The following is a 15,256-nucleotide window of genomic DNA, read 5'->3' as shown; positions in this document are numbered from 1 at the left end:
TTAGTGATGAAAAATGACCTTTCTGCGCTCCATATCTGTGACACGAACTGATCTGACCCGACTTGACCCGAGGTTGCGTGTTAGCCTGCATGCCTGTGTGTATGCAGTCATAATAATTCTCAACTCTTTACTGCATTGCCATGAAAAAAGTAAAGGCAAAAAAGGTGTTTATTTGTTGAACAAATTGGGATGCAATGTGAGCCTTGAATTGGATGCCATGCAGGAATTTGCTAGGATCTCAAAACCGGAATATGAACATGCTTTGCCATAGAGAAACACATGATAGCATTGGATTATAAACATGCTTTGCCACAAGAACAGACAAAAACGTGGGGTAAGTCCAGCTATATGAAGTTATTATTTTGCTGTCACTTCGTCTGTTTTATAACCCAGAAGGATGTACTTGGTATCAAATGATAGCTCTGAGTCTCCTCTTTCATCTGACGTGCGTGGCATATCTATGCGATCACGGGTCCGCGAGTAATTCAAACGAGAGTAATGAGTGTGCAGCATTGGTTTGTGTACATGACATTATTTTGCAGTCACTTCGTCTGATTTTATAAGCCAGAAGGATCGATAAACATGGTACCAATGGATAGCCCTGTGCCCCCTCTTTCATCTGATATGCTTGCCATATCGATGCGATCACGGGTTCGCGAGTAATTCAAACTAGAGTAATGTGTGTGCAGGTGAATGCAGAGAAGTATAGACTGTAAATATGATGCAATTTGATTTAATTTCATGATTTTTTTTAATTTTCATACTTGATCGTACAGACAAGTGTGTAGTCTCGTTGGAAAGCCCCACTTCTGCTCTGTCGTGCAATAAAGGTTTCATCTCGCTGCGATGAACCGTTCCGGAGCAATGTAACAGAGAAGAAAGGGTGTGTTTTTTGACGCACTTTGCGTCAATCGGGTTCTAAGGGTTAACCCCTGTAAGCATTGCGTCCATCCCAGTATGCATTGTGTTCAACCCAGCATGCATCACATCAAGTCAGATCTGCACAGATCTGCCTCAAGTCGAACAAGCCTATTCTCTGCAGATCCACACCCCAAACAGCTGGTGGCGGTAATGCACAAGTTGGTATGCAAACCGCCAATAAATGTAAAGAAGAAGAAGAAAAAAAAAAGTACTTTTCTTTTACTGTTCCACCGTTTCCACCCATAGAGTTCCAGCACTCATGTAGGTCAAGTCACGAGCAGGAAAATTCACATGCAGTCCACCACGGGAGAAGATGCATAAATGTTGGTTTACGACATTTTTCGGATATAAACACGATCCCACGTCTATCAGCCACAAACAGCAAATCAGCAGACTTGACGGAGCAACGAACTTGTTGGAGGAAGGTATGGACACAAACAGTAGCCGCGAGCTAGTTAGCCAAACATAACTTCCAGGGAGTGACCGCTGTGTTTATCTCAACACAACTTTGTATTCAAACCTTAATAAAAGATCAGCACTTTATCAAGTAAGTTATGGGTGAGAGTTGTACTGTGATGGCGAAGTGCTTATTTCGAGCTACAGCGGAGGGCTCGAGGGAGGGGGAGGGGGGGGGGTGCACTTCATCTGTAACAGACCACTTAATTAACTGTTACAAGAACATTATCGGTTCCGAAAAACCCTTCACGACAATTTTATTAGGGCTGCTTTAACCACAACTATGTTCAGTAGGCTACTGACGGATCCAAAGCTGCCTTTCCCCCCTGAGAGACATTGCCTTCCTTTTATTTATAAGGCAGTGAAACTACCCCCTTAGCTTGAAATTTAAGTCATAATAGGGGCCAGGACACAGAGTCTCATCTCCCTTGAAACCCCAGATCTGACTTTGGGAAATCTACTTACAACTTGTTTGCACTGTATAAGTGGAACAAACTACAAGAAAGTCTGAAACTAAGCCTATTTTTATCAGTTGATAATTTCAAGTTTTCTTAATGATATGGCTACGGTACAGGGCTCCTGTTTTTAACTAACTCGCTTTTGTCTGTTTTATGTTTTTATTTTCCTTCTGAGTTCTTACATTTTTATTGTATTCGTCTTGGAATCAATTTTGTACTTTGCTGTAAAATGGCTTTCTGCTCAGACAAAAAATTTCCCTGAAGAAATACATAATTATTATTGTAATAATTTTCGAGGATGCATAGTGTGTATGGTCCACTGTGTGCTTGGAACACCCACAATCCCATATTGTTGTCACTATGTGAAGTAACCTAAATGATATATGGGCTCGACTCATTTTGACAACTTTAAACTCATACCGTGATTGTGTAAATATAAGGCATTTAGGAAGGGTATTAAAACATTTTCTAATGATAGCTATTGCGAGCTAAATATTACACTTTTCTCTTTACGATTTTGCTTAATAGTTGCTGCTATGTGGTTTATATTGGTTTATATATATATATATATACAAACATGTATAATTTAGAGATGCACCGATTGCAATTTTCTGGGCCGATACCGATTTCCGATTTTTCATAGAGTTTGACCTGCCGATGCCGATTTTAGCCGATTCCGATTTCATTTCTTCTAACCATTTTACAGCACACACACAAATAGTTATTTTCTATCTTCTCTTTGATAGAACATTTTAATATAGACATGTAATCAACTTATAAATAATGAAATGGCTGTTAAAAAATGGAACCGGTGAGCAGACAGATTCTTCTTCAAGTCTAACTTCAGCTGCAGTATCAAATTATGGATTAAGTTAAGTTATGGAACACCCATTTTATTCTTCTCACATCCAATATCCAGCTAAAGATATAAGAACAATTTTCATGATACATTTGAACATGCTACCATGTAACATATTTTCATATATATTGATGAATTTATGGGAGGGCGAGGGAAAAGTGGTAGAAGCCTAGGCTATCACGCAAACACAGGGGAGAAGTGCTAATAGCGATTAGGTGCTCCACCATATGAAAAGTGCACGTCTGTTTTGCGGTGAAAAAATCCATCCGGTTAAATGCATCAATTAGGCTATAGAAACTTTCAGAGACGGCTGATTCAGTATTCAGAGCATCAGTTTTCTTCATTGTAGGCTACTATGTCAAAAGCAACTTTAACGTTTGTTTGCCTTTCTAATAGGCTATCGTTTGTTCACTTTCACGACATCCACTTCTCAATCTGCTAGACTGGGGTATTTAAAGGGTAATTCCGGTTTTTAGCACTTTAAGGCCCTTTTCTGGTTTGTTTTGGATGAACTAGAGTGGTGGACACCGAAATTTTGACGATTGGTCCTGTCTCGACTTTTCTGACTCGTTTTGAATCGCCTTTTCACCTCTCAGGGTGGCTGGCAATGGGCATACTGTAGTAGGCTACTCAAACATGTCCTAAAACAACCCTTAACGTTCGTTTTCAAAACTGTGCAACTCACCGAGTGGTTAGTGGTGTTCGTTGATGTTCCAAAACAAGTAGCGTAGCGAAATACAGTTTCTGTCGTCTTTTATTTGGCATTTTGTAAAATCCCATTGATTTCTGTTGGAAGACTCATTGCACGTTGTGCCACCGTCTATGCTTCAGGTTCAAATACGAATCATACATTGCGCCGATATATTTGCTTTTAATAGTCAACGAACTCCACTAACCACTCGGTGAGTTGCACAGTTTTGAAACGTTAATACAATTACAATATTTCCAGGCTTCAACCAGACAGCTGAATTAAAGAGGTAGAGTTGTAATAAAAAATAGTAGGCCTAGGCTATAGGCTAATCTGTATAAAGTGTGCTGTCATAAATATCAGTCATTCAGAAAAATATTTTTATATCAGGATATAAAATAATAGATATATTGTAATCCTCTGGTGTTCTAAGGGAGGCTATTAAAATGTTATTTAATAAAATGTCTAGCCCCCCCCAAAAAAAAAGAAAAATCGAGATTCGTATCGAACCGTGGGTCAAAAACCGTGATACAAACCGAATCGTGAGGTTGGTGTATCGTTACAGCCCTAGTAGCCTATGATTGCTAAACTTTGATTATTTTTAATGTCACAATCGGTTATCTCCGTTCAGCAGCGCTTGTGGTTCAGCTGTGCACGCAATTAGCGGCAGTGACGGGCGGTGATGAGCGATGTTTACGTAGCCTAATGAAGTGACAGCTTAGTAAATTCCACGCAGTAGGCCAATGGCAAAGCACAGCGTTTGCTGCATAGAAAAACTCAGTAGCCTATCAGCGCTTTCTTTGTAGCCCTACATCCAGCCCTGAGTGTTGGCCTGGTTGCTAGCTTCTTCAAACTTTGCAAACTCAGCTGGGTGTTGTTACAATTGTGGCGCACGAGTGTATTTGACCGGCATAAAATCGGCATGTCTCAGACTGACCGGCCGGTCGCCGGTCATGGCCGATCACGTGAAAATCGGCCGATTCCGGTCACCAGCCGATCTATCGGTGCATCTCTAGTATAATTTAATTTATACACGTGGGAGAATGACTGGTGCATTCATTGTTTTTCAAAAATGCGGGCAGGAGGCATGATGTTCAATAACGCACACCTGCAGCTTCCTGCACACTCGCTAGTCTGTTCCGTTGTGTGTTTTTGAATGTTAAGAAGCAGTCTTGCCTCGTCTTTGAAGGATTTGACTCGGCAGGGCTTGTTCTACCAAGCACGAATCCTCGACTTTGAGAAACATCCTATGTGTATGGAGCGGTCTAGAGACCCATTTCACGGATGCACTTTTTGACATGTCAGTTAGCCTACTCATTTGCACCACTGGTTAGATGTTTAAAGACTGTTAAAGTTTTAGACTTTTTTAAAAACTAAACATCAATTAAGTCTTCAGCACATATTCTACTTACTCAAATGAAATAAAGCTGACTTGACCTTTCTATTTGTCTTTATTCTGTTTCTCTGACTACAGGAAATTTTACACTTTGGACGGGATCATCTTTGTTCTACCAGCAACATGGACCTCGGCCTTCCATTTAGTTCTGGCTGTGCAGAAACGCACCAGGTTGACCTGAGAGTTGTAGTAAAAGAAGAAGACATAAAAGAGGAGGAATATGATCATATGATTACATTTCAACATGATGAGGAAAAGCCCTTTGCAGAGTTTGACTGTAAAACTGAAACAGACGTCACAGAGTCACCACGGTCGACTTACAATGAAACAGTGAAGACTGAAAAAGACGAAGAAGAGGAGGAGCAACAATGTGACTGGTTGCTGGAAAGTAAGTCCTCTCACAGAGAGCTAAATAGATTAGTGTGTTGCACTTTTGTTTTGTGACTATAGGGCGCTGTTACCCACGTAACAAAAGCTCATTCAGCCAACAAAGTAGCATGTTTAGATTAGTCTGCTAAATTAAAGGGACACCCGACAACGTTTTCGTGTTAAGTCGGTATATGTTTAAATGACTCATCACAGGGAGAATGAAGACTCTCTCGCCCGCCCCTACTGCCTGTCGGAAGAATATCCCGCTTGCAAGTTCAGTGTATTGTACCCGCCTATCGAAGCAGGATCAGTTTACATCCTGCATCCACAGCACAGGCAGGCTAACGAAACGCTAAACGCGAAATAATTCATTGGAAATGCATGTATTCCAGTTTCTTCCAGTAGCAGCAACTGGAATCCATGCATTTCCACGGAATTATTTTTGGAATCTGATCCCTTATCATACCTGTTCATTCTTACTCGTCGTTCGACTTATCATGACTAAATTCAAATTGGCTGCAAACGCTAAACTTCGTGAAGATACTGTCTGTATAAATCGTCTTGTAAGTAAACTACCAGTGCTTTTTCAAAGTTCTCAATGTCTCGTTTTAAATGTCAGGGCCCTCGGAAGTCTACCAATGAAGTGTGGAGATACATTGAGCCTCGTAAATGGTGTAAAACAGTGATTTATTAGCATGGCTAGCCCGATGCCGAAGCACCACCATTGAAAAAGCTGTTGGTAGCATCGGCTAACTAGCGCCAGATTTTGGAGTGCAGGGGTCAAGCCGAGGTGGGCTATGAGACATACGTTCACACTCGGTATCATGTTTCAACACACTTTAGGTCAATATCACACCGGAATTCTCCTTTAAAGGCATGCTGAGCATACACATTGCACTTTTTAAATATGCATAATATTACCATGTGAAAAATGTTGTTTCTGTATAGTTGCACACCATATTTATGATGTAAAAAGAGTGTAATTCTCCATCAAATTCAATCAGATCAATTACAAACAATAAAATATAGACCTAAATGAAGATTTTAACAACAGTTCTATTTGCGTGTGCTCAACTGTTTTTTTCCATGGTAAGGATGGACTTTGCATGGAATTACCCTTAACCTTTATTTTACCAGGAATAGTCCCAATGAGATTCAGAATCTCTTTTTCAAGGGAGTCCTGGCCAAGACAGCAGCATGAAGTTCCATATTAAAATATACAATGTAAAACAGACAACATAAAACAGAAAAAGACAGTATGCAATTTAACGTTCTCTCAACATGATCACCAGCTGCGCTCAGTAAAAGCACATGTGTACTCAAATAGTCCTTTATCCTAGTTTTAAACGGTGTCATTGTTAGTAGGCAGTCTAATTTAAAATGATTCTGCAATTTATACCAAGATGAGGGTGCAAAAACAGAAAAGGCTTTCACCAAAGACAGTTTGCGTTCGGGGAATGTCATACATGATTTGCCTACATGATCGAAGATGACAATTTCTGGTGGTGACTTTAGGAGTCAAGAGAGAACATAAGTAAGGAGGAAGTTTATCCAGAATGGCCTTATAAAGAAAAATATACCAATGCTCCAGCCTGCGATTGTACAAAGAAGGCCAACCAACACTCTCATACAAGCTACAGTGATGAGCATGAAAACCCGAGTTAGTTACAAATTTTAAAGCTGCATAGTATACTGAATCCAGCATTTTCAGAGAAGATTGATTTGCATGCATGTATAAAATATCACCATAATCCAGTATTGACAGAAATGTTACTTGAATAAGTCTTTTTCTCGCAGTAAAAGAGAAACGGCATTTGTTTCTATAATAGAAACCCAACTTTACTCTAAGTTTTTTTTGTTGGACACTCAATATGATGCTTGAAGGACAAACTTTCTTCCAAGAAGAAACCAAGATATTTGTAGACTGATACTCGTTCAATTTTTTTCCCATCTAGTGTAACAATCTGACAAGCACCATCTGTGTTCCTTGATTTAGAGAAGCACATAATTTTAGTTTAGTACAAGTCTCTGAATTCAGTCTTCAGAATTCTTCTGAATTATGTTAAATGCAGATTGCAGGTCTTCTGATGTATTTGCTAAGGATGAGGCAGAACAATACAAAATGGTGTCATCCGCATAAAAATTATACTTTGCCTTTGTTACATTTTGACACAGATCATTTATATAAATAGTAAATAGAATGGGACCCAAAATGGACCCCTGGGGGACACCATTTTGTATAAGTAAGGAGTTTAAGGACACGCCATCAACCTAAATACTTTGTGTTCGGCCACTCAAGTTGTTGCCAAACCATTTGCCAGCTTTTGAAGACATTTCAATATCCACCAATCTCTGAGACAGGACCGAGTGGTCAACTGTGTCAAATGCCTTTGAAAGATCTAAGAACAGTGCAGCACAATATTCTTTAGAGTCAATAGCAGACATGTGGACTCGAGTCACATGACTTGGACTCGAGTCAGACTCGAGTCATAATTTTAATGACTTCAGACTCGACTTGATAAAATTCGGCATGACTTGCGACTCGACTTGGACTTGAATACTGTTCACTCGAGACTTGACTCGGACTTTGCCTCTTTGACTTGTAATGACTTGACATGTCTTGAGTCAAAAAATACATTTCCTGATCGTGGACCAGTCACCCCAGAGATGCTTTCACTTCCGCGACAAAAAAAACAAAACACATAGTGGACACAAACGGGCAGAGCACAGTGATCAGTGCTGCTGTTACCACCACACATTACGCACTGTGTGTAGGGCACCAAGAGACAGAGGAAGGAAGGACCAAAATTAAATAAATAGTAGCTTTACTGCAAACTGATTTGCACTCTTGTTAGAGAACGTTTACAATGTCAAAATGCACCAACAGCATGTTACATAAAGATGATACTTATCGCGTCCTCTCCATTAAGATCCAACTTGAACGTATGCTAGCCTACTCCATTTAATTGAGAACGTGTCTCAGCGCGCACGAAAGGGAGATAAAACAAGTGGCAGATTCCAGCTGGCTTGTCATTGTTGATGATGACTGATATCTCCTTTTAATAAGAAATGTATTAAAGGAAATCATGAAGGCAACAAAGACAAGATTAGAGGAAACTGCGGATTTGTCCAGTTCTCACTACTGTTATAAACTGTGAGAGCCAGGGCACTTTGACATAGGCTGCACTCACTGTGATTTGGAAAATGGACAAGGATATGAAGAGTTGTCTTTGCCTTTGTGTAATGGAACTGGTGAGTCTTGAAGTCTTCAATAATTCGTTTACATGAAGCACATAATATTATGCCGATTGAAACGCATTCCACTTAGCTAGGTGCACTGGCTACCAGGCTCATAATTCACTTTTAATTGCAAACAGAAAATATCTAGCAAGCATCATGTCATTACATGCTTTTATTTCCAAAGGAATGAAAGCTGTTTGTGCCAACTTAATATCATGCTTATCATTGTTAATATTGTGCTTTATTATACGGCTCTTCACAATGCAAGTAGAATGCTCCATTGACTTGAATGGGATTTCCGAAAGTTCTAGCGGTCATTATTTCTTGGGAAAGGACCTCTGAAAACAAGAATGACCGCTGTCAATGGCAACGGAGTTTGCGCTTGGAACTTAATTCAAAAGTCGGTTGATCAGCTGTGTTCTAAAGAATGTTTGATTCAAGTTCAGCGTGTGTTGCAAACTATTTGTTTCTCAGCAAAAGCCACGACGAAACGGTAACAAATAAGTGTAAAGAGACATATCATGGAGTTTATTTTTTCGTTTTGGCAAGTAGCCGTATAATAAGCGGGATAATGTATAGAACGCCGGTCATTATGGGAAAATAAGCCCCTTCAGGGCGAAACAAGACCCCTCCGCTGGCGTGTCGGGGTCCGGTTCGCCCTGTCGGGACTTATTTTCCCCATAATGACCGGCGTTCTATACATTATCCCTTACATACATGATGTGGCACAAACAAAGTTAGAGTTTGTTGACTAGCCATAGCTATATTTGAATGGAGCTGGTAAAAAAAGATCATTAGGAGGGTTCATAGGTTATTTTATTTTAAATAGGCCTATGTAAATTACTCATAGGCTATTTTATTTTGAATAGGCCTACATAACACCCCCCCAGTGATTGAGCACTGCTCTCCCATGAAATGTCACAATGTCACTCGGGCCCACCATCGCTGCTTGCGGCTATATTTGATTAATTAACCATTTTTAAAAGCAAAAAAGGGGGAAATATCCAAGGGGGTGAATACTTCTACAGGCACTGTATACCAAGTTTTACATATAAATACTTAATCATTTGAATTCTATTTGAAGCTGAATCGATATTTAACTGCTGAATGTGGAACATCTGTAATTCTAAGTGCATATGGTAACTCTTCCAGATGTATCAGAACACCCACATGTAACACAACAGAGGATCCATGGACAGAATGATGAATTCAACCTGCAACTCAAAGGAAGGCTTCACCACTGCACAGTCTGCAGGAAGAGTTTCAAGACCCTAAGTGAACTTGAGAAACACCAGCAAACACACTCTCTTGGTGTTAATCAAAGCCAGAATACTGTCAAAAGAAAACATAAATGTGTCAATTGTGGAAAAACTTTTTTAAAAACTTCACATCTTAAAACCCATTTACTAACACATACGGGAGAGAGGCCTCATAAATGTGCCCAGTGTGGAAAAGCTTTTGTGCGACTCTCAAATCTTAAAGACCATCTACTAATACACACGGGAGAGAGGCCTTATGTATGTTCCCAGTGTGGAAAAGATTTTACACGACTCTCAACTCTTAAAACTCATATACGCATACATACTGGAGAGAAGCCTCATAAATGTGTCCGATGTGGAAAAGCTTTTTTACAAATTTCACATCTGAAATCCCATGTGCTAATACACACCGGCGAGAAGCCTCATCTGTGTGTCCAATGTGGAAAATCTTTTACACAAAGGTCAGCTCTTAAAACCCATGTACTAATACACACAGGAGAGAAGCCTCATAAATGTGTGCAGTGTGGAAAAGGGTTCTCAATAGTTTCACTACTTCAATCCCATATTTTATCTCACACTGGAGTGAAGCTTCATAAATGTGCCCAGTGTGAAAAAGCTTTTACACACCTCTCGTCTCTTAGAAGCCACATGCTCATACATATTGGAGAGAAGCCTCATAAATGTGTCCGATGTGGAAAAGTTTTTTCATCAATTTCAGATCTTAAAAACCATTTACTAATACACACTGGAGAGAAGACTCATGAATGTGCCCAGTGTGGAAAATCTTTTAAATACCTCTCAACTCTTAAAACCCACATGTTCATACATACTGGAGAGAAGCCTCATAAATGTGTCCAATGTGGAAAATCTTTTTCACAAAGTTCAGCTCTTAAATACCATGTACTAACACACACTGGAGAGAAGCCTCATAAATGTGTCCAGTGTGGAAAAGCTTTTTCACAAAGTTCAGATCTTAAAAACCATTTACTAATGCACACTGGAGAGAGGCCTTATGAATGTGCCCTGTGTGGAAAAGCTTTTACACTCCTCTCAACTCTTAAAACTCACATACGCACACATACTGGAGAGAAGCCTCATAAATGTGTCCGATGTGGAAAAGCTTTTTTACAAATTTCACATCTGAAATCCCACGTGCTAATACACACCGGTGAGAAGCCTCATAAATGTGTCCATTGTGGAAAATCTTTTTCACAAAATTCAGCTCTTAAAACCCATGTACGAATACACACTGGTGAGAAGCCTCATAAATGTGTCCAGTGTAAAAACGCTTTTCTAAGACGTTCAGACCTAAGACGTCACATGCTCATTCATCATTGATGGGGGGCACAATGAATGGACAATTTTCCTAGTAAACATCATGTAGGCTTTGATTTAGGAACCCAAAATCATTGTTTCCCCTAGACATTTTTCCAGCAATAGGGTGTTAGTCACAGTTATGCTAGGGGGGGCATACTCCCCCAGAAGAAAATGTTGAATGACTCCTTAGATGAGGACTTCTGGCGAGTCTTGTCAAAAGAAATGGACAGATTAAGTTGCAAATATGACACAGCCTAACATCAACCGATTCAAAGCATCTGCTATGGAAAAAATGGCAGTTCAGAGAGCCCACTACCCCCCCCCCCCCCCCCCCCGTGAGCTAAACTATTAACATCATTTAATTATATTACATTGTTTTGGTGGTAGAGAGAGTAATGCAAGAGAGTAATTTAATTTTTGAGGAAGGCTTGCTTGAGTTTGGAAAAATAGTTGTGCATAATGCATAAGGATATGTGGATGCAATTAATTTGTTTTCTGTCATCAGTTGAAATGAATAAATAGAAAATGGAATAGAAAGGATACTCTATTGCTAAGCAATTTACAAGAATGTATGTACTGACATAAATAGTTTACATTAGAATTTCAGCCCAAATTTGGCAACCATGTAGTACTGTGCAATTTCAAAACCACACTCCACAACTTATTGTACAGATGCATGCTTCATATCCTCATATCCGGTAAGGTCTGCTGTTTATTTTGATATATGGCTTGCCGTGTGTTGAGTGAAGAGTTTGTGAGATATTTCACTGAGAGTAATGGGTGTGCAGAATGTCATGTCAGTTTAACATTACTTTTCTCTTGGCGCTAATACAATTGGAAAGCCCTGGTTCCGCTCATTCACATGATGTGCGTGGGACGAGTACTTTGCGAGCAAAACAACCGAGAAGGAGGGGTGTGAATTTGTATGCAATTTCAGTCAGTCGGCCACATGTTAAGGCGCCTACACACTCGCCATTCCCGACCTGTAGCGCGACAATGTGACTCACCATTAGTTAGTTGCAATATTCTCCTGAACAGAGATGTCGCTGTTGTGAAAAGGCTATCGCTACCTACTTTACACAGTAGAAGAAGCTGTCTGTAGCATTGGCGTCAATGGCAGTAAAATCCATAGAGACAGTAAAAGATAAAAGCTAGCCTCTGTGATAGATGCTTTATTCATCACAAGGGATATTTTAATAATTTAAACATTTTAGCTAGCTAGCTAGCTAGCAGCGGGCTGAGTTTGTGTAATTTCCTAAAGTGGAAAGAGATTTTGTTCAAGTCTTAGCAGATATCCTTGGTTGAAAATAAATAATTTCTATCATGTCCTCTTAATTCCATGTGTGGCGACTCTCACTGGTAACTTTGTTAACTTATCCAGCAAACCATTAAAAATTCACGATTGTAACAACAGTCCTTTGAACTGCAACTCTTGCTTGCCCTCGAACTAATCCATTTTACGGTTTCTGCTTTGGCGCCCTCAGCTGAAAAAAATAGTGGTGCACGGCCTGGCGCGAACTAGCCAAAATCCTGGCGCGCCAGCGAGATCTACGTCATTTTGACGTCACATTGTTGCGCTACCGGTCGGGAATGTTGAGTATGTAAGACACATTAGGTGGGGCAGAAGACCCCCAGCCCCATTCTAGATCCATGCTGAAATCTTCAAAACCATATAATGGCAAACACTACAGAACTATGCAAGTTTTCTGAGAGTTTCTCAAGAGTTTCACATTTTTGATAGTAAACCAACTTGTACACTGCAAAAACTGATATCTAGCCAAGTGTTATAATCTTATATTCACGTTTAAAAAAAAATCTAGTTTGTATTGTTTTTAGTATACTTATTTTAAGACAAATAATTTTACGAAAAAGCTCAAAGTAAGTCAAAATCTAATTAAATTAGGACAAAAACAAGTAAAATTATCTGTCAATTGGCTAAGTAAATGTATCTTAAATTGTTTGTCTTAATTTTGGACTTATTTTATGTCAAATAGTTGTATGCGAAAGTAAGTAGATATCAGATTTTGCAGCTCCTGCAAAGTATTAACCCATCAATCTTTGCTTTCTATGTGCAAACTCTACAAGAATCTTTTCTGTGAAATGTATATGTTTTTACATAACTATAAATAAGTAGCAAGAAATTTACTATTTTATTATTTTAATATCTTGTTTTTTTCTTTCTTTCTTGTTTTTTATTTCATTTTTTATTTTCAATTTTTTTGACCACATTGTTCATTGCAATGCATTGATTCTAGAGAGAAATGTTTATAACCAATGTAAACTTGAATTTTTGCTCAATAAAATATACTAATGTGTTTCTTTTAATGACATTCAACAGAGGAGCGGTTCATTGAATAATTCAAACATTTTATTGTGAAATAACCATTATGTAAATAGTATAGAAACCGCATTGTAGGTAATCATGAAATATGGATTACTAGTGCCTTTGAATGGGACTACATTATCACAATTTAACCTAGTGGCTATTTAAGAAACAAGTGCATTACCTTACTTTGTGATCTAAAAGCGTCAAATCACTGGGCGCTTTTGACTTCTTGCAGCACTGCACAGATCTGGCTAAATCTTACTAGACCCTTTCAAGAGAGTTCCATTATCAGCATCATAGTTTTAACATTACATATGTTATCTTAATGCAGAGGAAGTAGATTGGAACCAAATAGAACGTGTTTTTGTTTTTATTGTTGAAAGGGTCTATACAAACATGCATCACGTTCATCCAGATCTGTACAACACTGGAAACACAAAGTTAGGCAATGCGCTTCCTTCAGAAACAACCCTTGTTATAGCCTCTATGAAAACTTTCAAAGTTAATAGTCCTACCGTATGTCTGTAGGGACCCTATCTACGCTACCACCGAAGTGTAAGGCTATTTTGAGCCTCGTCAGTAGTTTGAAAATAGGAATTTATTTTTACATGGCTCCATGCTCCATAGCTACAGGCTATAAACCATTTCATTGCTAATGCAAATAACTATCTAGCTCAAAACTCCTCTGATTAACATAATTTTGCTCCCAAACAAAAGAGAACTCTTTATCATCCATTAATAGACACCAGGTTGTGTTAATCCAAGATATTTCCTTTAAATACGACTCTTAATGAGAAATATAAACCATTACCTAAATATATTACCTAGAAACCTAGATGCCACCCTGTCTCTAAAGGTCTACTGGGGGGAATAGACTAACAGATATAGAAACCTAGATGCCGCATCATCTCTAAAGGTCTATGGGGGGGAATAGACTAACAGTACGCCTGGGGCTCCATGCTCCATAGCTATAAACCATTTATTTGCTAATGCAAACAATAATCTCCTCCACTGATTAACATAATTTCCTTCCCAAACGGTCTGAACGTATCATCCATAAATAAACCTCAGGTTTTAACCCGAATCTTTCCTTTAAACATAACTCTTTATGTGAAATATACATTATGTATTAGAGCCCGACTGATATGGGATTTTGAAGGCCGATATTGATATTTGAGAAGTTCTAAACTGACAATAGTCATTTTTAACCAACACAATTTAAAAACTTTCTCTGATAACGAAGTTTTAATCAGTGTGAGACATTATCTGTTTAAATAGACCCAACTATCTGGTTTCCTAATGAAAGGCTCTTATATAGTATTTTTTTTAAAATTCAATAATTACTGTACAGACTTTTCACCTTTGATAACCACCAAGGGCGTAGGTTTGGCCTCAGCTTTGGTGGGGACACATCCCCAACTCCTGCTATCACGATACCAACATTATTGTTTCAATACCAATACCAAGTGAAGAATCTCGATCTCGATACCTTTGCGATTTTTAAAAATTTGATTTGGTTTGGGGGCCCCCACCACCTTGACGCCATCAGTAATATTGAATGTTGTGTGATCATTCACATCAGTGGCAATCATAGAATTTGATTGACCCTCCACACACACACACACACACACACACACAGAAAGTGATGGTTGTCATAGGTTTCTATTTCATATTTTGGAATTATAAACTTCATATACTGTATATCGTAAATTATTAACATATTATGATCTGCATAATTACTAATAGCTTAACATATTTGGTAATTTGAATACATCATATTGATATTTAAATTATTAGTCTACACTTGTCTTCAATATCATCACATTTGTGGTGTGCAAGTCTAAATGTGTACCTGTCACTTTAAGGAGAACGTGAACGCAATTATCTTTCAGACTCACGGTTTTAGGCTAGTGGAAAATAGTTTCGAATAGTGCAAAGATATGTGGATTCAATTCATCATGGTGCTA

At 38.8% G+C, this 15,256-nt stretch overlaps 1 protein-coding gene across 1 annotated transcript; it reads left to right on the top strand.

The window, feature by feature from the left end:
* Positions 1 to 1,178: 1,178 nt before the first annotated feature.
* Positions 1,179 to 11,287, top strand: LOC143120518 (uncharacterized). The gene is made up of 3 exons (XM_076281379.1): positions 1,179 to 1,346; positions 4,857 to 5,166; positions 9,540 to 11,287. The coding sequence occupies exons 2-3, from the start codon at positions 4,902 to 4,904 to the stop codon at positions 10,982 to 10,984; spliced, it is 1,710 nt and encodes a 569-aa protein (XP_076137494.1). The 5' UTR covers positions 1,179 to 1,346; positions 4,857 to 4,901; the 3' UTR covers positions 10,985 to 11,287.
* Positions 11,288 to 15,256: the final 3,969 nt, after the last annotated feature.

This window comes from Alosa pseudoharengus, unplaced genomic scaffold (genome assembly GCF_046254945.1).
Source record: "Alosa pseudoharengus isolate Yale_2024_CS ecotype anadromous, Long Island Sound unplaced genomic scaffold, YU_APseudo_1.1 YU_APseudo_1.1_scf_1, whole genome shotgun sequence".
Lineage (NCBI taxonomy): Eukaryota > Metazoa > Chordata > Actinopteri > Clupeiformes > Clupeidae > Alosa > Alosa pseudoharengus.
This window is presented reverse-complemented; position numbering and strand designations above follow the sequence as displayed.